The following is a 23,408-nucleotide window of genomic DNA, read 5'->3' as shown; positions in this document are numbered from 1 at the left end:
CTAAAATATGACAATGGGAAATGGAAATTAAGAAGTAGCAAAGAATTTGATGAAAGAGTAGAACGAATGAAGAAGAGATGTAGTCTATGGACATCTAAAAATACTACATGAGAAAAGAATAACAAAAGACTCTTTAACAGTTCTACAGAAATCGAAAAACATCAATGCCATGGAATAAAGGTGTAAAAGCAGACGTGAGAAAATGGAAATAAACGGAGGAAGAAATATGAAAAGGAGAAAGGTTCAGAGAAAGAAGAAAAACGTTTAAGGGCTTCCAGCACAAAACAAAGAAAAAAACTGGCACAGTGTGCACAGAAGAAAGAAGAGAACAACATAGGGAGAGAGTGACAAACTACTGGAAAGAAAGAAGGTAAAAAGAAAGAAGATATAAGTTATTGATATGGTAGTCAGTAAACCAAACCAATAACGGTAAAGCAAAACTCACAGATGCATCCTACCCTATAGCTAGGGGAGTCATCGGCCAGGAAGTATTTATAGACTAATCAGTTGAAACCAGTACAAACAGTAAACGATTTATGTGAGCATTGACTATATGCTTACGACTCTGATGTGTCCGCATGTATTTCTGCACATGAAAATCAGCACGCACTCGAAATTGGCCAGTATAGCTCACTAAATTACTCACATTAAGTAACAGTCTAGTCGAAAAGACGTCGTTTCTTGTACTTGCTTAATTTTTTCTCTTCATATGATCGTGTCAGTCATCAATGGAAAACGGTTACGCAGCTGCCTTTACTACCTAAATTACTCTTCTCCTTCGGTCGGTATTCCTTCATTCTATGACTCATTCTTGCTCGCTCTTCTCTTCGCGTTCTGTTAGGGCTGAGGTGCCCACCCAAAAGAAGACAAACTAGACAAGTAGGTTACGACGGTGAAAGAGGAGTTAGGCTTTTCACTAAAGGAAACTGTAAAAGCCTGAGGACAAGGTACAGGCTTATGCGACCTATAACTCGTTAAAAAACTGGTAAATATAGTCCGATTAAAATTACTTGATAGTTGACACTTCGCACGCTGAAACTGTTTTCCCTCAGTCAGAGCGCTCAACGTCATGCCCGATCTGTTCGCCGTTGCGGAATTGCTGCAACAATCTGGTCAGTTCACTTCTTATGGCTTTCTTTCTTGATGTGTTTGGATCTCATGGCATAGCGCAGTGGGTAGAGTATCAATCTGTAGCGTAGGAAATCGTAAGCTAGAATCTCGTCAAATGAAGAATCTTTTTTTGTTTCTAAATCAAATCAAAATACATTATTATTTTTAGTCAGTTAATCGGTTCAAATGTAATTTTTTATTTCTTATACTTCGCCGCGTCATTTTCATTACCGTATTGTCTTTTTATTTCCTCTTATTTTCCTTCCAATCACTCGTTTTTCGTTTAGAATCTGTTCGAAGCACCTGTTTGCAACCGAATGGTAACCAGGACTGTTCGTCGGTTGGTAACGTGGCAGTTCGTGCAGCCAGTATTAGCATAGTTTCAGGTAAACAATGAATGTTAGCGAGAAACTGCAGTTTATTTTTTCGCGCTGAAACTGAAATTTTTCTGCCTTGAGTTTGCTCGTAGAGGTTAGCTTAGCCGCCATAAACAAAGCAATCGTGATTTTAGCTCTGGCGCTGAATGTTTTCTAGCATACATTGCCCATCATGGGAATGTGGTTAGGTTACGACATGAGTTTAAACTGAGGGCTACAGAACGCGTCGCCTGCCACTGTTCAGTCATTGGTCACTTACAATCAGCTGTCAACAGAGCATCTCGGATTTCCGTCGTACCTCGCGGCTAGCCGCTTACTACATTGCTCTGTGTTACACACTCACAGCATTTGTTAATTGAGTATCATCTATAAGCGAGAAGTAGCCGGCTCTAGATGTGGCAACACTGTAGCAACAAGTGACAGACGTTAACTATCGAGTAATTTTAATCGGACTATAGTGACTAAGTATTACGCTTCGTGATCGTATACCGTGTAGCGGGCCATGTACCGTAATGGGTGCTGCGCGTGTATCGTGAAGATGGGTGGTGTGGCCGAGCTGAACGTGTTAATGACGCCGACGCAAGCCGCGCGGCCAGTTGAGGGTCAGGTGGAGCTGCGCCGCCGCTGCCGCCTCCGCCGCCCCCGCCGCCTCCGGCGCTGAGCTTGGTGTGGCTGCTGCAGGCCCGGTGCCTCTGGCGCCCCCCTCCGCCCCTGTGCTGATGGGCCGCGGCCGCAGGCCCAGCGTGCTCTTCGAGGACACCGAGATCTGTAAGGCTTGTCTCTGCACGCTGCATGCTACCCCGTAGAGCAATAACGCCCCTTCAGCACTACGCTACGCACCGCGCCTGCGCAGTACTTGTACAATGTCGATATCAGCACTGTTGCCAACTGACTCACGCTATTTAACACACGCCTAATCATTGGCAACCGCCTTCCTGTTTAACGCGAGTTCCAAGGAACTACAGGTCATCCATAACTGGTGCGGAAACCGCATTGTAATTACTAGTTTCTCAACAACGTGTACATTGAGCAAGCTGGAAAGGGAATAAACATTCTGGTAGAAGAAATGAACCTTTGAAATTTGCCGTTGACATGGTAGTTCTACCACATATGGCAAAGGACCTGGGAGATCAGCTGAACTAAATAGTGACTTGAAAAGAGTTCACGAAGTTAATACAAATAGTAAGGCAAGAGGCTCAGAGTGTAGTCAGGTGGTGATTAGGGAATGGCATTAGGAAAATACCAAAAGCACAGATAAAGTTTGGTGTTTTGACAGCAAACTGACGATCGTAGAAGTAGGGAAGATAGTAACTGTAGACAGGTAGTCAAAAGAAAATCGTTTTCTAAAAAAAGAGTCGTTAACATCAGATAAAAATTTTAGTGGTAGAAAGTCTTTTATGAAAGTACACGGTCCAGTCATATTAATGCGACCACGGCTTATGTTCGACGTCAGCGTCCAATAACCACTCACAGAAGGCAGGTGGCAGCACCAGCAGTGGAGTGTGTATGTTGTGGGCAAGTCTAACCATAGGCTGAGTTTTACTGGCAGGACACTTAGAAAATGTAACAGACCTACTGAGGAGACTACCTACACTACGCCTGTCCGTCCTCTTTTAGAATACTGCTGCGCTGTGTGGGATCCTTACCATATGGGACTGACGGAGTACATCGAAAAAGTTCAACGAAAGGCAGCTCGTTTTGTATTATCTCGAAATATGGGAGAAAGTGTCACAGAAATGATATCATTAAAAGAAAGGCGTTTTTCGTTGCGATGGAATCTTCTTACGAAATTCCAATCACCAACTTTCTCCTCCGAATACGAAAATATTTTGTTGACACCGACCTACATAGGGAGAAACGATCACCTCGATAAAATAAGGGAAATAAGAGCTCGTACGGAAAGATATAGGTTTTCATTCTTTCCGCGCGCTATACGAGACTGGAATAATAGAGAATTGTGAAGGTGGTTCGATGAACCCTCTGCCAGGCACTTAAATGTGATTTGCAGAGTATCCATGTAGATGTAGATGCAAATGTATATAAATTGTGGTGGGGAGATGCGGATAACAGTGCATTCATTATTGTAATGAGGAAATGGAGCAAGTTATCTGACGTACTAAAGTGAATGATCTTAAGCTTTTAGGCCAAGAGTGGAAGCACTACCAAAATGGCTAAGTTTGTAAACTGTTCACATGCCACCATGGGTAAGGTATACCGTGCATGGCAACATGGCAATATCTAAAACCGGTACCGAGGGAATTTGGTGCACCATGGGCCATAGATGGCAGTTGTTTATGGGCGAATAGACGTGCAATTGTTGAGCAACTGGCCACCCAGATGAACCAAGTGGCTACCAACAGTGTCTCCTTAACGACCGTTCAGTGAACGTTGCTGTGTATGGCCTCTGCAGCTGGCACATAGTTGATGCACCTATGCTGACCTCCATTCATTGGCGACGAATGCTGGAATTTGCACGCCATTACAAAAGCTGTATGTCCACTGAGTGTCGACAGATATTCTTTCCAGATGACAGAAGGCATCTGGCGTGTACGGTCCGAAACGTCTGAAAGCAAACACCCTCCAGCAACCGCCGGAAGGGTCCAGGCCGGCAGAGGGAGCATTATGGTCTGTGTAGTGTTTTCGTGTTATTCTCTCAGTTATCTCTTCACTCTGAAATGCACAATGGATCAACACCAAGTATGAATCCATCCTTGGGACCATATCCATCCCTACATTCAATTTGTTTGTCCTCGGCACGATGGCATCTGCCAGTAGAACAATGCAATGCGTCAAACACCTCACAATATACGTGCGTGATTTGAAGAGGACCAGGATGACTCATCAAATTCCACTGGCCACCAAACTCACCGAATTTAAACCCAATTGAGAATCTGTCGTACCACCTCGATCAGGCTGTTCGCAGCACGGATCTTCAGCCAAGAAACCCAGAGCAGTCGCCCGCGGCACTGGGGTAGGCATGTCAGTACTTCCAGAACCTCACTGACACTCTTCCTGCACTTCTTGCAGCGGTCTGCGTTGCGAAAGATTGTCATCAAGGGTTTCGACAGGTGATTATGTTAATGTGACTGATCAGTGCAGAAACTTTTGAAATGTGGTGCAACAGAAGGATGCTGAAGATTAGATAGGTAGATTAGATAACGACTGAAGAGGTACTGAATCGAACTGAGGTAAAAAGACGTATATGATTCAACTTGACTAGAAGAAGAGACAAGTTCGTGGGACGTATCATGGGGCAACAAGGTAGAGTCAGTTTGGTAATTGAGGCATGCATGGAGGATAAACATTGTAAATATCGACAAAGGCCTAATATAGTAAGTTGATTCAAATGGATGTAATCTGCAACGGTTACGCAGATGCGAAGAGATTTGTACAGACTAGCTTGGAGAGCTGCATCAAGTCAAAACCTCGTTCACTGTTAGCACCAATTATTGTGCACTTTCAAACCGATTGTCACTGACAAGGCGTGACATCGTTTCTGGTCTTTGTCAGTTAAAATCATTTCACGATCATTGTTCTTTAGTCGTGTTGTATGTCGACAAGTGGAACACCATTCCTTGAAGAAATGGTCGACAGCCCGCTTTGATGCATCAGTAAATCTGCCAACTACACTCACGGTGTAACACGTCCAATCACGATAGCTCCTTTCTTCCCACTCTTTCACGTTTCCACATCAATCCATCTTACTGCGCTCGTACATACACACCATTTTTTCCAATTCCTCTCCTGTGACAATCTTTTTACATCATTTGAAAGATGTTTTCCAATCTCTGCCTTCCTATATAGTTTTAAATCTCTACAGCTTCCTCTAGTACCGTGCAAGTTACTCCCTGATGTCTTAACAGATGTCTTATCATCCTACCCCTTCTTCCTCATATATACCTTTCTTCGCTGATTCTGTGGAAAACCTTTCCCTTTCTTATCTTGTCAGTCGCCGTACTTTTCAATATTCTTCTGTAGCATCACATCTCAAATGCTTCGATTCTCTTCTGTTCCAGTTTTCCCACAGTCCATGTACCACTATCAATCATATCATTCTGTGCTCCAGATGTACATTCTCAGAAACTTCTTCCTCAAATTGACATCTATGCTTGATACTAACAGACTTCTCTTGGCCTGGAATCCCCTTTTTGCCAGTGCCAGTCTGTTTATGTCGTTCTTGCTCCGTCCGTCATAGGTTGCGTTTCTGCCTAGACAGCACAACTCCTTAAATTCGTCTACTTCGTGATCCCCAATTCTTATTTTAAATTTGTGGCTGCTCTCATTTCTACTACTTCTCATTACTTTCGTCTTTCTTCGATTTACTCTCAATCCATATTGTAAGCTAATTAGACTATTCATTCCATTCAATTCAACCTGTAATTCTTTTCACTTTTGCTGTGGATAGCATTGTATCGGCGAATCTTATCTCTGATAATCTTTCACCTTCAGTTTCAATCCCCTTCGTGAACCTTTGTTTTTTTTCTATCATTGCTTCACGATGTATAGACTGAACAGCTGGGGCGGATGACTACTCCTTGTCTTATCCCCTTTTTAATGTGAGCAGTTCCTTCTTGGTCTCGTGTCTCAATGTTCCCTCTTGATTGTTGTATAATTATTTTACTCCTATATTTCTCAGAATTTTGAACATTTTGCATCATTTTACACTGTCGAACGCCTTTTCAGGTCAACAGATCCGATGAACACGTCTTGATTTTTCTTTAGTCTTGCTTCCATTTCAAGCCGAAACGTCAGAAGTTCCTCACTGGTGGCTTTACTTTCCTACAACTAAACTATCATCTGACAGATTCTTAAATTTCTTTTCCATTCTTCTGTGTATTATTCTTGTTGGCAACTTGGAGATACAGAGCTGTTAAGCTGATAGTGCGATAATTTTCACACTTGTCGCCTCTTGCAATCTTCGAAATCATGTGGGCGAAGTTTTTTTCCGTAGTCTGATGATATATCGCCACTCTCACACATTCTAAACAACGACATGAATAGTCTTTTGTTGTCAATTCTACTAATGGGTTTAGAAATTCTAATACAACGTTACCTATTCCTTCTGCCTCATTCGATCTTAAGCCTTCTTCCAAAGCACTTCTAAATTCTGACTATTAATACTGGATCTCCTCTCTCTCTCTCTCTCTCTCTCTCTCTCTCTCTCTCTCTCTCTCTCTCTATCTCTCTCTCTCTCTCCCCTGCTGTCGACTCCTGTTTCTTCCTCTATCACGTCATCAGTCAAGTCTTCCCACTCATAGAAGACTTCAGTGCACTCTTTCCAACTTTCCAACTATTTTCTCTCTCCTCTGCATTTAACAGTGGAATTTCCATTGCAATCCGATTGTTAACGCCCTTACTTTGACTTTTCTATGTGCTGAGTCAGTCCTTCTGACATCGTTTTCCTTTTCATTTATTCACATTTTTCACTACCATAGAGACCGGTGACCTCGCTTTCTGGTCTCCTTCCCCAAAACAACCAACCAACCATCACTACCATACATGTCAGTGATGGAGGGTCGCATGACCGCTTGGTGCAAATTCTACATTTATCTACAGCACTCCAAAGCGACCACTGTGCTCTTTTAAGGGAGTGAGTAAAATTCTGACCTGTGAGAAGTAGACGAGACTGCCAGAAAAGACTGGTTGACTACAGAAATGTAATAAACGTGCTAAACACCCATTATAAGCAATTTCGCGCGAGTTTTGAACACTAAATCATTATACAAACAGTGTTCCCAGAGGCTAGGAAAGGTCACGGAACTCGTACTACGTGTCTTCCTCCGAGCTAGCCTCGACAGTATATTACAGTAGCTCCTCCAAGAACCAACAAGCCTACGTGCTTTCCGCTGGAAGCAGGCTGATAGTTTGTTTTGCGTCTTAGACGAAATGGAGCACTAGTATACAGCAGCTACCTAACTAAGGGCTCTTTTGAGATATTTAAACAACTTCTCTTAGCCGTCTACTGCTCCCTCTCCCTGTTTCATCTTGCAGCCTACCCACGATAAGTCTGTTTAACTCCTGCTTGCACAGCTCTTGTTACTGGTTAGTAGCAAATGAATATCTATACAATTGTTCTGGTAAAGAGTGCTGCGACAACAACTGTTGACAGGTCTGTGCTTTCTCGCTGGCGGCTGTGTGGAATTGAAATGACGAAACACCCAACCCGTCGGCTGCCAGTTTGTTTTACCTCTACCCGATGAAGACGCACTGACTCCGGTTCCTATTACGAGTCAAAGGTCAATTGTAATTTAGGAAAATACACTCTAACACAAAAAAACGCAGCACGAAAGTGTTACGCAAATTGATATGCGTAGAAGTATCTATGGAATGTGCAAAATCGTAAACCGTGGCGGATGAACGGTGGCGATGGATGAATGTGTGACGCTGCAGCGCATTTTCACCGCGCAGCTGGCAAGGATAGTAAACAGAGGACATGACGATGCTGGGGCATAAAATCTTTACGAATTTTATTTCGTGTAGCCATTTGGACAGTAACTATGCCTCACAGGCAGTCGCGTGAACAATGTAAGAAGATGTCAGCATCTCAGAAAGGACATGTAGTTGGGCTCAGAGAACCCACTAATCGGCTATCTCTTGACATTTGAATAGGACCGATGCCACTATTCGACCATATTAGCAGGAATGGGTGAAACATGGCCGAACACAGAGTCTAAAAGGAAGCGGTCAAACTAAAGACACGACAGAACGTGACGACAGAGCAGTCGCGAGAGTGGCATTCATCCCCCCGGATTCATCATTTCACCGATCCTACGTGCAACTGATGCTTCAGTGACTACAGGGATCATTAATAGGGGGCTCACAGAAAAAAGGATGAGCTCACGGCGCCCCTCACAACCAATATCATTGACCTCTGTATACCAATACCTCCGCAGTCAGTGGTGTAACGCACATGCGGCCCGGAATCCCATTGACTGGTGCAGAATTGTCTTCAGTGAATAGTCTCGCTTCGAACTGAGCCCCAACGACCAACGAAGACGTTTGTGGAGACGCCCCGGACAGCAGTGGGAAGCTACCTGACTGTCGCCCATCATACGGCCCGACAACCAGGACCATTTCTTTTCGTAGCCGGACCCTTTGGGTGATCCTCCGCAGCACCCTTAGAGCCCAGCGGTACTTCCACGATATTCTACACGCCGTTTTGTTGTCCTCCATGGCAAGCCATCCTATGCTGACATTTCAGCAAAATAATGTCCCCTCGCACACGGCGAGAGTTTCTACGGCTTGGCCTCGTGCTTGCCAAACCCTACCTCGGCCAGCAACGTCGCAACGCCGGATCTCTCCCCAGCCGAGAACGCTTGGAGCACTATGGGAAAGGACCCTCCAACTACCCCTGGATTCTGACGATCTAACACACCAATTAGTATTTGGCACGTTATTCCTCACGAGGACATCCAACAACCCTATCACTCAATGCCAAGCCGGATAATTGCCTGGGTGGACTAACGAGTTATTGACTTGTTCAGTTCGTGAAGCACTTTCTCTTGGATAAATCAACCGACATTTCTGAAATTGTAATCATTTATCTGTAGATGTACATCACAACTGTCGATTCCCGTCCCATTCGGGTAACTCGTTCGTGGTGCGTCGATGGGTCACCATCAATTAGCAGTGCAATTGTTATTTTCGTACAGATTGTCAACAAGAAGCTTAATCATAAATTGTCTTCGCAGCTTTTTGAACAGTCTGTTACGCAGTATAGTGATATATAATCAGCTACGTGCGCATCCAGCAGTTTTGACTCAGATCACATTCGTACTTTCTTTAGGTCTGATGTCGCTCTAAGTTCACTCTAAACATCGTGCTGTTACACGGTGACGCATGAGTCGATTTTGATAATCACTACTCAGAGTCTTTTTCAGCTATCGATACATATCATAATATATTCCTTCCCTTCGATTCGGCATGTCATGCTACTACGAGGACGGTTTGAAAATTCTGGTAAAAAAAAGGAAAAAGATTTGTTTCGAAAAAACAACTCACCTTACTTCTCGACTTAGTCTCCTTTGAGGGCTATACCCTCGATACAGCGATCATCCATCTTTTTCATCCCATCGGAAAAATGTGTTATGTCAAACTCTGTAAAATACTTGTTGAATGCAACTATCGTTTCCTCATTTGATGGAATTTTTTTCCAGTAAGCAAAACTTTCAAGTTAAGGAATAGGAAGAACTCATTTGCGGCTAAGTCTGGTGAACAGGTGACTGAGGAACGCATATAAAGCCCAATTCATGCACTTTCGTCATTTCTATCGCTGAAGTGTGTTACGGTGCATTATCCTGGTGAAAGAGCCAAACTTCTCTTTTTTCAGCCAACGCAAGTTACAAACGGTCCAGCTATAAAGCATAATAAGGTCCACTTATTTTTCTTCCTTCTCCCAAGTAGTAAATAAGGATGGTTCCTTGGGAATCTCATAAGAACAGACAGAGACCATCACATTACCAGTTGACAAAATTGTCTTTGTCTTCTTCGATGCACTTTTTACCTACCTTTATCCATTGCTTTGACTCCCTACATTCGATAATAAGCGTAGGTGTGGCCATCTGGCAAATGCTTTTTGAAAGTCAAGAAGTATTGTGTCTGTCTGATTACCCCATCCGGGACTCGTGGGTGTTTTTTGAGGGGTTCCATCGACAAGGGAACGGAAGTTAGTTTCATGTTTCCACATTTCCAGACGTGTTTTGACAGCGTTCCTCACAAGCGGCCTCTAACAAGTTGCATGTTTATGAAGTAGTGTCTCAGCAGTGCAACTGGATTCATGATATCCTGTCAGAAAGGCCACAGTTCTTAATAACTGACGTCAACTCATCTAATGAAACCCAAGGGATATCTATTGTTTTCCAAGGAGGTGTCTTAAGCCCCTATTATTCTTCATCTTCATAAACGGTTTAGGAGACGATTTCACAAACACTCTTACATTGTTATTTGCAAATGATGATGTCATATGCTGTCTAGTAATGTCATCAGAAGATCAAAACGAATTGCACACTGATTTGTACAAGATATCTGCATTATAAAAATTGTAGCAGTGATCCTAAACAAACAAAAGATCCTCCACATGAGCATATCTCGGCTACACGTTAAATACCTAGGGATTTTAATTACGAACATCCTAAATTGCAATCAGCACATAGAAAATCTTTTGAGGAAGGCGATCCAAGACAGCGTTTTGATGGCAGACCAATTAGAAGATGCAACAGTTCTACTAAAGAGACTGCCTACATTACACTAGTCCGTCCTCTTTTTGGGGTACTGCTGCGCGTATTGAGATCCTTACCCTATAGAACTGACGGAGGACATTGAAGAAGTTCAGACTGCCAGCTTGTTTTGTATTATACCGAAATAGAGGTCACGGATATATGATATGCGACTATTGGTTGCAGTCGCTAAAAAACGTCGTTTTTCGTTCTGGTGAGAGATCTTTTCATGGAAGTTCAATCCCAGTTTTTTCGTCCGAATGTCAGACTATTTTAGTGACTCCTTCCTACAAATAAATAAATGACCGTAGTGATAACATAAGAGAAATTACAGCTCTAATGGAAAGCTCGGGTGTATTTTTCTCACGTACAATTAGATTGTGGAACGGTCGGGCAATATTAGGGAAAGTGGTGCTATGAACCTTCTGATATTCACATAAATGTGAATTGCAGAGTAATGATTAGTTGTAAGAAAAGTATGAGTTAAGTTATGCATGATAGATACGTTTGGAATCCTTGGTGCATCAGTGTCGTAACTTCAAGAACATAAATTTCAGCGGGATGTTAAACGTAAATCTACCACACAGAGTACCCTGATGCAGTCTATACTACAGTTAGGCTTTCATTCTGTAACGCATACTTATGACTTAAGCATGGCAAGATATTAGGTTTCCTCTCAGACTTCTTTCAAGACGCGAACCGCGTCGAGTGCTGGAAATTTTGCTACGCTGACCGCACGCTCGTAATAATTCTTCCAGCTGCAATCTTTTTCTCGTTATATTATTAAATTCTGTCTCGGCCCTCGGACGCCAATGTTGCCCTTTTAATATGCGTCCCGGAAAGCTAGGACGGTATTATACTAATTAATCGCATAGCCCTCTGCTCTGATCTAGAAGACTCCTGGAGACTCGATCGTGTTTTTAACGAGAGGCAGGGAAATAAACATAGCCTGGTAATTCATCAATAAGTTGATCTCACAGACCCTAAAATATAAACCAACTACGTAAAATAACACAAGATATATTAACAGTTGGAAGTTACTTTGATTGTAGCCTCGCAGGACCGAGTGAGGTTTGATCACTGAACGTTTAGATTTGCAGTCTGACTCTTACTCGCTTAGCTATCGACTCAACGCAGTAAAGTGTCGTTATATTTGGAGATAGCAATGGCATAATGGAATATGCGATACACGCCTTTCATGGGTTTGCAGCTAATGAGATACTCGTTCTTCCAATAGTGTCCACTCTTTAAAATGTACTGCCCCGTACTTGGATTTGACGTTGTATCTAAACCTATGTTAGTACACTACATCGCTGTTCGTTCCAAGGTTTCTTGAAATATTTTTAGTCAGCTGTTCATTGTAATGAAACTGGAATAGAATTTACGATGACATTACATTAGTTATTTTTTTAGGCACCGTTGCCTCTATTTCAGGAAGACTTCCCTTTTCCTGTGTAATGCACCTAGGTAGTCTTAATCACGCTGTTCGGCTGGCTTTATTGGATATCCTGAATGTTTCAGTACAGTAAGGATATGAGTTCCATAGCTTTTACATAACTTTACGGCATGACACATCTGGCCAAGTATATTGAGGGTGACGAGGAATGGAAATGGGGTCAAAAGCTTGATTTCACTTAAACGAAGCCTGAAAAACGAAAATGGCTCCAGTTGTTTCGGGATAAAGAAACAGGGAAGGAGGTAATGATTTCTAATGCATTAACTACGAAAATATCAGCTCATCGCAAGACCCAGTATTACGTAGGAAGCAGCATCTAATGAAAGAACAGAATATATGTTATGGCTCCAAAAACAAACTGTAGCCAATAAAAATGATTCTCATATCGCTATGATTTGTCATCCGCCTCATGGACAAGAGAATCTTATCATGCTTAAAACAATAGACTCAGTATCCTACATACTAATCTCGATTTCTGTGTGTCTTAAAAGCAGCTACATGCTGTAACATTATACTTGAATCGCTAAAATGAGTATGGTACAACTGGAGTTACACTGACATCGATGGTGGTGGTAGTAGTAGTAGCAGTAGTAGAGGGTTTTTGGGGGCACGACAACAAGGTCTTCAGCGCCCGCTCAGTAACATAGTGAGACAGGTTGACATCGATAGATTTGGTTGTAATTTATAACATTAGAAGCCAAGATTGCATTGTGAGAAACAGTTAACTTCATGACCAGTTTCGACAGTAACTACCTGTCATCCTCAGATCTCTCAGAAATATAATTACACATCAATGTCGTCGACATACTGAGAAAGTGCTTAAGTTATTATAACACAACTCCTCACTGGCTTGTCGGATATATAAAACTTGCTAAATAAAATATCCATAGCAGGTTCTTCAGCAGTACAGGAACGATTCGTTTGTGATGACTTACTTACATGTACGTATCCCGAGGGCTAGGTTAGGTTGAAAGGTGATAATTCGGTTGTTGTTAGGTGAAGTCAACGAATGTGAATGCCAAATAAAGGTTGTGGCAACAGATTGACCTGTACTGTAACCTAATTATTACGCGCACACCATATTTAGTCGGTCGATTTGAGCCGAATGCCTGTTGTACCGTACTCATTTTAGCTGTTCGTCATTCGATATGAAGTAGTAGTACAAAATTCTAAGACATTTCCAGGGGCAGATGTGGACTCAGGCCACAATCTAGTGGTTATGAACTGTAGATTCAAATTGAAGAAATTGCAAACAGATAGGAAATTAAGGAGATAGGACCTGGAAAAACTGAAAGAACCAGAGGCTGTCGAGGTTTCCAAAGGGAGCATTATGGAACGATTGACAAGAATAAGGGAAATGAATACAGTGGAAGAAGAATGGGTAGCTTTGAGAGGTAGAATAGTGAAGGCAGCAGAGGATCAGATAGGTAAAAAGACGAGGCCTAGCAGAAATTCTTGGGTAACATAAGAGATATTAAATTTAACTGATGAGAGGAGAAAATATAAAATTACAGTAAATGAAGCAAGCGAAAGGGAAAATAAAACTCTAAAAAATGACAAAGCAGGAATGGCTACAGGGCAAATGTAAGGCTTTAGAAGCATATATCACTAGCGGAAAGATACACTCTGCCTCAAGGAGCATGAAAGAGGCGTTTGGAGAACAGACAAGCAGCTGTATGAATATCAAGAGCTCAGATGGAAAACCAGTCTTAGGCAAGGAAGGAAATTCAGAAAGGTATAAGAACTACATAGAGGGTCTATACAAGAGAGAGGCGAAGTTGAAAGCAATATTATATAAATGGAAGAGGACGTAGATAAAGATGAGATAGGAGGTAAGATACTTTTTGAACAAATTGACAGAGCCGAAGTCGTAACAAGGCTCCGGGAGAAGACAACGTTCCGTTATAACTACCCATAGGCTTGGGGAAGAAATCCATAACAAAATTCTTCAATCTGGTGTGCAACATGTATAAGACAGACGAAATACCCTCAGAGTTAAGGAAGAATTCAACAATTCCTATTCCAAAGAAAGGTGGTGCCGCCAGATGTGAATATTATCGAACTGTCAGTTTAATAAGTCATGGTCGCAAAATACTAACACGAATTCCATACATAAGAATGGAAAAACTATATAAGCCGATCTCGGGGAAGACCGATTTAGATTCCGAGGACATGGAGGAGCACGCGAGGCGATACTGACCCTACGACTTCCCTTAGAAGCTGGGTTAAAGAATGATAAACATATGTTTACAGCATTTGTAGACTTTGAGAAATCTTTTGACAATGTTGACTGGAACACACTCTTTAAAATTCTGAGGGTGGCAGGGGTAAAATACAGGGTGCGAAAGGCTATTTACAATTTTTACAGAAACCAGACGGCAGTTGCAAGAGTCGAATGGCATGAAATGGCATGAAATGGAAGCATTGGTTGAGAAGGTAGTGAGACAGCAAAGGACTTGGAAGAGCAATTTAACGGAATGGACAGTGACTTGAAAGGAGGATATAAGATGAACATCAACAAAAGCAAAAATAGGATAATGGTATGTAGTCGAAGTAAACCAGGTGCTGCTGAAGGAATTTGATCAGGAAACGAGACAAAATAGCTAAATAACTGATGATGGAAGCGGCCAGGGTGGCCGAGCGGTTCTAGGCACTACAGTCTGGAACCACGCGACCGCTACGGTCGGAGGTTTGCATCCTGCCTCGGGCATGGATGTGTGTGATGTCCTTAGGTTAGTTAGGTTTAAGTAGTTCTGGGTTCTAGGAGACTGATGACCTCAGAAGTTAAGTCCCATAGTGCTCAGAGCCATTTGAACCATTTAACTGATAATGACCGAAGCAGAGAGGATATAAAATGTAGACTGGCGATGGAAAGGAAAGCGTTTCTGAGGAAGAGAAATTTGTTAGCTCCGAGTGTAGATTTAAGGGTCAGTAAGTCTTTTTCCGAAGGAATTTGTATGGAGTGTAGCTGTGTATGGAGATGAAATATGGACGATAAACAGTTTAGACAAGAACTGAACAGGAACTTTTGAAATGTGGTGCTACAGAAGAATGATGACGAATGGCTCGGTAGAACATGTAACTAATGAGGAATACTGAATAGATCTGGGGAACAACGAAATTTGTGGTACAACCTGAATAGAAGAAGGGCTCGGTTGATAGAACATAAGGGATCACCAATTTAGTACAGGAGGGAAGTGGGAGGGGGGCGGGGGGGGGGGGGGGAGGGAATCGTAGATGGAGACCAATAGATGAATACAGTAAGCAGATTCAGAAGGATATAGACTGTAGTAGTTAGCTGGAAATGAAGAGGCTTCATAGGGTACAGTAACATGCAGAGCTGCGTCAAACAAGTCTTTGGACTGAAGACCGAAATGACTACAACAATAGCAGTACAAAATACCACACCCACTTCGCGTGTCTGTAACACAGATGGACAGAAGGAATAGTAGCTATTGCGTCAGAAAGAGTTCCAATGAGAAGCCATTTTTGCCAGTGATGCTAAGCAATGCATTGCTTCATTGGTGAATTCGCACGTTGTTTCAACAAATCTGCAAGCTGCCCTAAGGAATAATGCATAATTTGAGTTCATAGGAATCATTTTGATAGTATCGCGGAATGTGTCCTCACTCACCAACACGGATCAGCGTCTCGCAGTCCCATAGAATTAAAAAGAAATAATGGATTACATGATCTTCTAAAGTAGATGCATTCACCATCGATAAATAATTTCCTACTGTCATTCTTCGACCATTCTGATCTCAGATGACAATATCCTACTCACAGTACTGATGTCGATATTTCATTCACTGTGCATGTTAGTACCAGCCGGAATCGTTAGTCACCCTTCCGTACACATTCTGACACCTCTTTTCTTCTTGCACTTTTTAAATATATTCGTACTATTAAGCACCACTTCTCTGATTATAGTGTAGAGTTATAGAATACTAGTAAAATCTATAGTTTATAGCAGAAGAAATGCACTTTGTAGATTCACTGCTGGAACGGTAATCTCATTCTTCTCAATGCATCATTTAGTGAACTCAGTAGGCGTTGCATAAATAGTTACACTTTCGTAGAAGGATGTGCATAAGATTTACATCTCGTCAACGTCGACGAGACAATGTTTATGTTCATAAACTAGGAGACAGAAATAAGTTTTTTTTCTTCTTTATCCACCTCGCATGTCAGATAAAAGTTGATAGAAGCTCTTAGATACTGATAGCACGCAGTAAGTTGAGAATTCAGAAGAACCAGGCCCAGACGAGTACGCTATTGCGGTGAGTACATCAGTAGAAGATACCGGTGCCCTACTGCTGTGCATTTCTCACCTTTCCGAAGACAAGATTGCTATTTACTCTGGAGCTGGACATGTCTATCGTAACCTAAACAGATACTGCATCTCGGTTGTGTGGAGGATCGACTTAAGAGGTGGTTGTACCGTTCCGCATCTTAAACTAATGCGCACAATACCGCTCATGATCTTTTGGACTGCATGTATTTTTTTGTCTATGCGTAGCACTATGCAACGACGATGTGATTTTCACATTTTTCTAGTTCTTTAGAATAAATAACCAATGACACTGACACAATATTTTTGAGCTTCATGTTTCGTCTATTACCTGGCCGTCAGCTGTTCTATATGTTTGCTTTATGTTTTAGTTCTTTTGCTGCAGATCATACCAACTACCATACATTTTTGAGAGCTTTGGCTGCTGATTTCATATAAAAATTTTTAGTACAATTCACTGTAAATACTACTTCTAATTTACATCGCAGATTCAACTAGAGCAAAGTAATATTTGCATGAACAAAAAATAGTTGTTTCAACTGACGTAGACGTATAATTGCCGCATTTAAAAATAGGAACTACTACATAATCAAAGGGTTTTATTAACTTTCGTTTGAAATTTGATTTGAAAGTTGCTATACTAATATGACACAAATTATCCGCATTTCGTAATTCTCCCCTTTCACAGTCAACATATTAACGTATTCCAACAGATCTGCTCTGCTTACGTCGAATAGCTTACTTATGGGGCAGAGGAATTACATTAACGCTGTACATTTCGGAAACTAGAATACAGTAAAGCAGATTTCTCAAAATTTTGTATCGTTTTTAACTATATTTTCCATGTAAGGCGTCATTTAGATACGCTCAAAGAATTCCATACGTTATTACAGGTTTTCTCGGGAAACTGTAACATGCTCTGTTCTATGGCCTACCACAAGTAACTAAATCATAGGAGATATTGTGCCATTGTGAAAGTTGCAAGATCACAAATTACCTCAAAACTAGAAGATTGGCTCCCAAAAATGAGCTCTTCCGCCAGTAGCCTTAGATTTAATGGTGCTAGTAAGATCAACTGCCACAGGAAAATACTTGAGGTGTGTTACGATTTGAACTCTCATTCACTTCAACCTATGAGCAGCGTAAATATACAATACCGAAAGTCACAGGGCTAAACAAATAACAACTCCCTTCTTGCATTATGTAATACTACATGCTCTGAACAACTAATAAATGAGCACGCCTTGGTCACGTCAAAAACTCATGACATCGGAAGAAGAGCACTTCTGGTTCCACAAATTCATGTACTTCATCTACGTGACTGTGTGTGCTGAAAATGGGAGAAACTTCTAGCTTAAACAATGTTAACAAAGGGCAGACTGAAATAACTTAGTAGTTCGGAACACGTTTAACGGAAGCGGCGAGGTTTGTCAAACGAGACTCATAGCAAATAGGGAAGGATGAAAATACCACCGACGTATCACTGACCAGCGCGCCGGGGAAACTCTAGCAGTGTCCGGCTGTTGTCGGGACGCAGACAGCAGCACCAGAAAAATCATTCAGGAATCGAAGCAAATGTGCCGAATGACACTTCTCGCCCATCAGGCAATTTCAGTGGTCTTAGGATAAGTTGCAGTACGATGCCACATTGCTCCATTATACAAGGTGCGGTCAAATAAAAACGAGTCACATGGAAAAAGAGGTAGACCGCTCATTTTTTTTTTGTTTTTTCAAGGTAATCGCCACAGCTGTTAATACATTTGTCATATGAGACGATCAATTCCTTCATGGAAAAATGTTTGTGGTTCCCTACGGAACCGCGTCTGTACTCAGACGTGCACTTCTTCGTCCGAAGCAAATCGACGGCCACGAATGTCTTTCTTCAGGGCTCCAAAAATATGGGAATAGCATAGGTAGACATAGGGAATGTATCGAGGATGTGCAAGGGCTTCTTAGCAAAACTTCTTCAGCAAAGTTGACACTACATTGGCAAAACGTGTGCGGGAATTACCTTGCAACAGTACTGTGTGGGTGTATGCATTGGAGCCTCCTCTGTCTCCAAATGCATATCGTAACTGTAATCGAAACTTTTTGGAGAAGTAACAAAAGTTGGAGTTTTACCTCCCGTCTGTATCTAAATCATCAGAGATAGAATTCTGGAATATGTTTTATGCTCATGTCTTATGACATTTTTAGAGAACGAGAATCTGCTCTATAAAAATCATCATTGATTCCACAAACAGACATCCCGGGAAACTCGGCTTGTTGTGATGCGCCATTAGCTTCACAGAGCGGTAGACACCGGCGCTCAGTTTGACGCTGCGTTCCTCAGCTTTAGAAAGGCATCTGACACCGTGCCCCCTGCCGCTTAGTGAAACAAATACGAGAATCCCGAGAATCGGGTCAGATTTGCGACTGGATTCAAGATTTCCTTACAGGAGGAAATGAAAACTCCTCTTGTAATACAACAAAACCGGCACGTGTAAAGGTAAATTCGGGAGTACCTCAAGGAAGTGTGATAAAGCAACTAGTAATTTGTTTCAGAAGCTCTTCAAGGCTGTTCACAGATGATGCAGTTGTCTCAAAGAAGGTAGCAATGCCAGAAGACAGTAACCATTTGTCGGAGGATCTGCAAAGGATTGAAAAGTGGCGCAGCGACTGCTAGTTGACCCTGAACGTAAATAATGTAGACAGTGCGCAAAGAAAATCCACATCATCATTATAGAGATGCTCAACAAACTCCAGTGGTGGACGCTACAAGAGAGGGGTTGAGCATCACGGAGATGTTTACTTTTGAAATTTCGAGAGAGTACTTTCCGAGAAGAGTCTGACGACATATTGCTTCCTTCTACGTATGTCTCGTGAACACAACGAGATAATTCAATAAATCAGAGACAATACAGAGGCGTGCCGTCCGTCATTCTTCCCACGCAGCATTCGCCAGTGAAATAGGAAAGGAGGGGATCAGTTATTGGCCCCAGAAGTACCCTTCGCCACACACCATCAGGTGGCTTTTGGAGTAGTGATTTAGATGTAGACAGAGAGCCAGTGCACTGTGAACAAAACGGGAGAATAATCCAACTGTGGCAGTTTTGTAGAATCCTTGTCGACATTACCCTCGAAACTAAAGAGCAAACCCGTGGAAAATATTTGTAAGAATTACCAGGTAGGCATTTGAACCCCGCTTCTCCCTAACGAGAGCGCAGCGGATGGCGCACATTAATTTTTAGGTTCGATCTTGGAGCAAGACTGGGTACGAGTGTTTATCATTACCGCCAGCAAAGTCTCGTATACCCATCTCCTCTTAGCCCAAAAAAAAGGTTAGATAATTTCGGAGCTCTTCTGTCTTAGTAAACAGAAAAGGAGGAAGGAGTTGGTAGATCTGTTGTAACACCTACCGAGCGGAAGTGTAGATCAGAACCGGCAACTCGATAGAGCTGGATCACACACCGCTGAAGGAAGAATTTCTACAAATGTGATAGTTCAGTAAAAATAGTTTATTTCGGTTTTCCACAGAAGTTTAGATAAAAATGCACATTGCTATTATTTATTCGAGGTCTGTTAAAAGATCCCTCACTTCGCTGGAACTGTATATTGTTTTAATAAGACATTTTATTGACTAGTATTGTCAAGCGACAACCTAACGGACATTTCCAAGTGTATATGTTCATTGATCAAGTATGCTAGTAGCAGATCCTGTACGATCTGCTGTATTTTAATATCTGTAACAACATGCCCCAGCGGTGTTTTCACTTCGTCACGCAGTCCTGGAAAATCTCCAGTTCCCGTGCCGAATTCGTTTGCATGTGAATAATTTTGGAAACAAGAAAATTCAGGTAAGATGAGGTCCTGGAAGTAGAAACGCTAGGGAAAACGATCATCTGATTCTAAGCATAAAACTTACTGACAAAGCCGAGTAGGCGTGTGTGATGTCATGATCAAAAAACCGTGATCTGTCTTGCCACAACTGTGGCCTCTTTCTGCGAATTTCATCGCGACACCTTGCCAAACACAAGCACGTTATTGGAAAGCACTACACTGTCATTGTTACCTCGAAAGCCATAGGAAGTAACTTACAATGGTGAAATATTACTTCATTTAGTTTCGATATTGCTGACATATCCTAAACTGTAGCACAACGCTACACCGGAAAGAATCGAAGGCTTGTTATGTACACCAAATAAACTCAGCTGAGTCTGCAAAAGTAACATTACTCTAAACAGAGATTATAATGGCGAATTCGAACCGATTCATATCAATAAAAATGGAAAACAATGTGTATCTGAGCAAAAAACGCCACGGTTTGTAAGAATTTCAGTTGGTCTACTAACAAGGGAACCTCCCCATCGCACCCCCACCCCCCTCAGATTTAGTTATAAGTTGGTACAGTGGATAGGCCTTGAAAAACTGAACACAGATCAATCGAGAAAACAGGAAGAAATTATATGGAACTATGAAAAAAATTAGTAAAATATACAAACTGAGTAGTCTATGCGAAGATAGGCGACATCAAGGACAGTGGCAGTCAAGGAACGCCGTGGTCCCGTGGGTAGCGAGAGCAGCTTCGGAACGAGACGTTCTAGGTTCAAGTCTTCTCTCGAGTGGAAAGTTTAATTTTTTATTTTCAGTTTATGTGACAAACTCTTATGTTTTCATCACTTTTTTGGGAGTGATTATTACATCCACAAGAAAACCTAAATCGGGCAAGGTAGAAGAATCTTTTTACCCATTCGCCAAGTGTACAAGTTAGGTGGGCCGACGACATATTCCTGTCACGTGACGCACATGTCGTCACCAGTATCGTATAGAATATGTCAGACGTGTTTTCCTGTGGAGGAATCGGTTGACCTATGACCTTGCGATCAAATGTTTTCGGTTCCCATTGGAGAGGCACGTCCTTTCGTCTACTAATGGCACAGTTTTGCGGTGCGTTCTCAAAACACAGACACTAAACTTATTACAGTGAACGGAGACGTCCATGAACGAACAGATCATAGCTTTGCGAAAATCAAGAAAGTAAAATTTTCTGTCGATGGAACACTTGAATCCAGGACCTTTCGTTCCGCAGCTACTCACGCTAACCACGGGACCACGGCGCTCGTAGTTTCACATATTCCTTGATGTTGCCTATCGCGTGTCTTGCGCATGGACTACTCACTTTGTATATCTTGCTTATTTTTTTCATAGTTCCACACAACTTCTTCCTGTTTTCTCGATTGATCTGTGTTCAGTTTTTCAAGGCCTATCCACTGTGCCAACTTATAACAAAATCTGAGTGGGGTGCGACGAACAAACCAGTCCATTCAAATTCCCGTTCCCCGGCCTAGCCGGAGAAATCTCTGATTGTATCCACCTGCCTCCCGTTTTAATAAGTTACTGTAAATCACGCCGAATTCATTTCAGGCTGAATGGGCCTTCGTGGTCACCACAGTGACCTTGTAGAAGGGATTTGGGAGGGAATGAGGCAGAGCAGGCTCGGTGGTACACTGTCTCCGAGTCTGGACTGACCTAGGGCTGGTGTTGTTTCAGTCACGCCTCCGGCGCAACGCGTGCAGTTCATCCTGGGAGAAGATGTGGACGACAGCGCGCACGAGCCACACCCGCTCTTCTCAGAGCTGGGGGAACTCGTCTGCGACGGCAACGAGATGGAGTGGAAGGAGACCGCCAGGTAAGTCTGCCTCGGCACCGGGATCTGGCTAAGCTTAGTCTAAGGCGTGCAGTTGGAGCCTATGTGAGTGCTTTCTCAAATCTAAACTCTCGTGCGTGTGCTTACTAAAGTGGCGGCCAGAAATCCAACACCAACAAATAATTAATGTAGAGTAACGAAATTTTGGAAATACATTTGTCTAGGTAACTTACTTAATAAAATATCTAATACATAAGTTGGACGTCACAGACGAATGGAAAAACTAGTAGAAGCCGACCTCGAGGAAGATCAGTTTGGATTCCGTAGAAATACTGGAACGCGTGAGGCAATACTGATCTTACAACTTATCGTAGAAGGTAGATTAAGGAAAGGCAAACCTACGTGTCTACGTCTACGTTGTAGACTTAGAGAAAGCTTTTGACAATGTTGACTGGAATACTCTCTTTCAAATTCTAAAGGTGGCAGGGGTAAAATACAGGGAGCGAAAGGCTATTTACAATTTGTACAGAAAGCAGATGGCAGTTATGAGAGTCGAGAGGCATGAAAGGGAAGCAGTGGTTGGGAAGGGAGTGAGACAGGGTTGTAGCCTCTCTCCGATGCTATTCAATCTGTATATTGAGCAAGCAGTAAAGGAAATAAAAGAAAAATCCGGAGTAGGTATTAAAATTCATGGAGAAGAAATAAAAAATTTGAGGTTCGCCGATGACATTGTAATTCTGTCAGAGACAGCAAAGGACTTGGAAGAGCAGTTGAACGGAATGGACAGTGTCTTGAAAGGAGGATGTAAGATGAACATCAACAAAAGCAAAACGAGGATAATGGAATGTAGTCGGATTAAGTTGGGTGATGCTGAGGGAATTAGATTAGGAAATGAGATACTTAAAGTAGTAAAGGAGTTTTGCTATTTGGGGAGCAAAATAACTGATGATGGTCGAAGTAGAGAGGATATAAAATGTAGACTGGCAATGGCAAGGAAAGCGTTTCTGAAGAAGAGAAATTTGTTAACATCGAGTATAGATTTAAGTGTCAGGAAGTCGTTTCTGAAAGTATTTGTATGGAGTGTAGCCATCCATGTATGGAAGTGAAACATGGACGATAAATAGTTTGGACAAGAAGAGAATAGAAGCTTTCGAAATGTGGTGCTTCAGAAGAATGCTGAAGATTAGATGGGTAGATCACATAACTAATGAGGAAGTATTTAATAGGATTGGGGAGAAGAGAAGTTTGTGGCACAACTTGGCCAGAAGAAGGGATCGGCTGGTAGGACATGTTCTGAGGCATCAAGGGATCACCAATTTAGTATTGGAGGGCA

The 23,408-nt window shown here is 42.2% G+C and overlaps 1 protein-coding gene across 23 annotated transcripts in view; it reads left to right on the top strand.

The window, feature by feature from the left end:
• LOC126336946 (sodium bicarbonate cotransporter 3) overlaps window positions 1–23,408 on the top strand; it is a 1,595,930-nt gene that overhangs the window by 1,340,125 nt on the left and 232,397 nt on the right. For 12 of the 23 annotated variants that reach the window (XM_050001142.1, XM_050001133.1, XM_050001139.1 and 9 more), the window contains one exon: window positions 21,979–22,117. In XM_050001142.1, coding sequence (XP_049857099.1) covers window positions 21,979–22,117 — 139 coding nt within the window. Of the gene's footprint in view, window positions 1–2,168; window positions 2,256–21,978; window positions 22,118–23,408 lie in introns of all 23 variants that reach the window. The other 11 variants (XM_050001132.1, XM_050001128.1, XM_050001126.1 and 8 more) reach the window with 1 other exon arrangement.

The sequence above is a fragment of the Schistocerca gregaria genome, chromosome 2, assembly GCF_023897955.1.
Source record: "Schistocerca gregaria isolate iqSchGreg1 chromosome 2, iqSchGreg1.2, whole genome shotgun sequence".
Classification (NCBI taxonomy): Eukaryota; Metazoa; Arthropoda; class Insecta; order Orthoptera; family Acrididae; genus Schistocerca; species Schistocerca gregaria.
The sequence above is the reverse complement of the archived record's forward strand: the minus strand, read 5'-3'. Positions and strand labels throughout refer to the sequence as shown.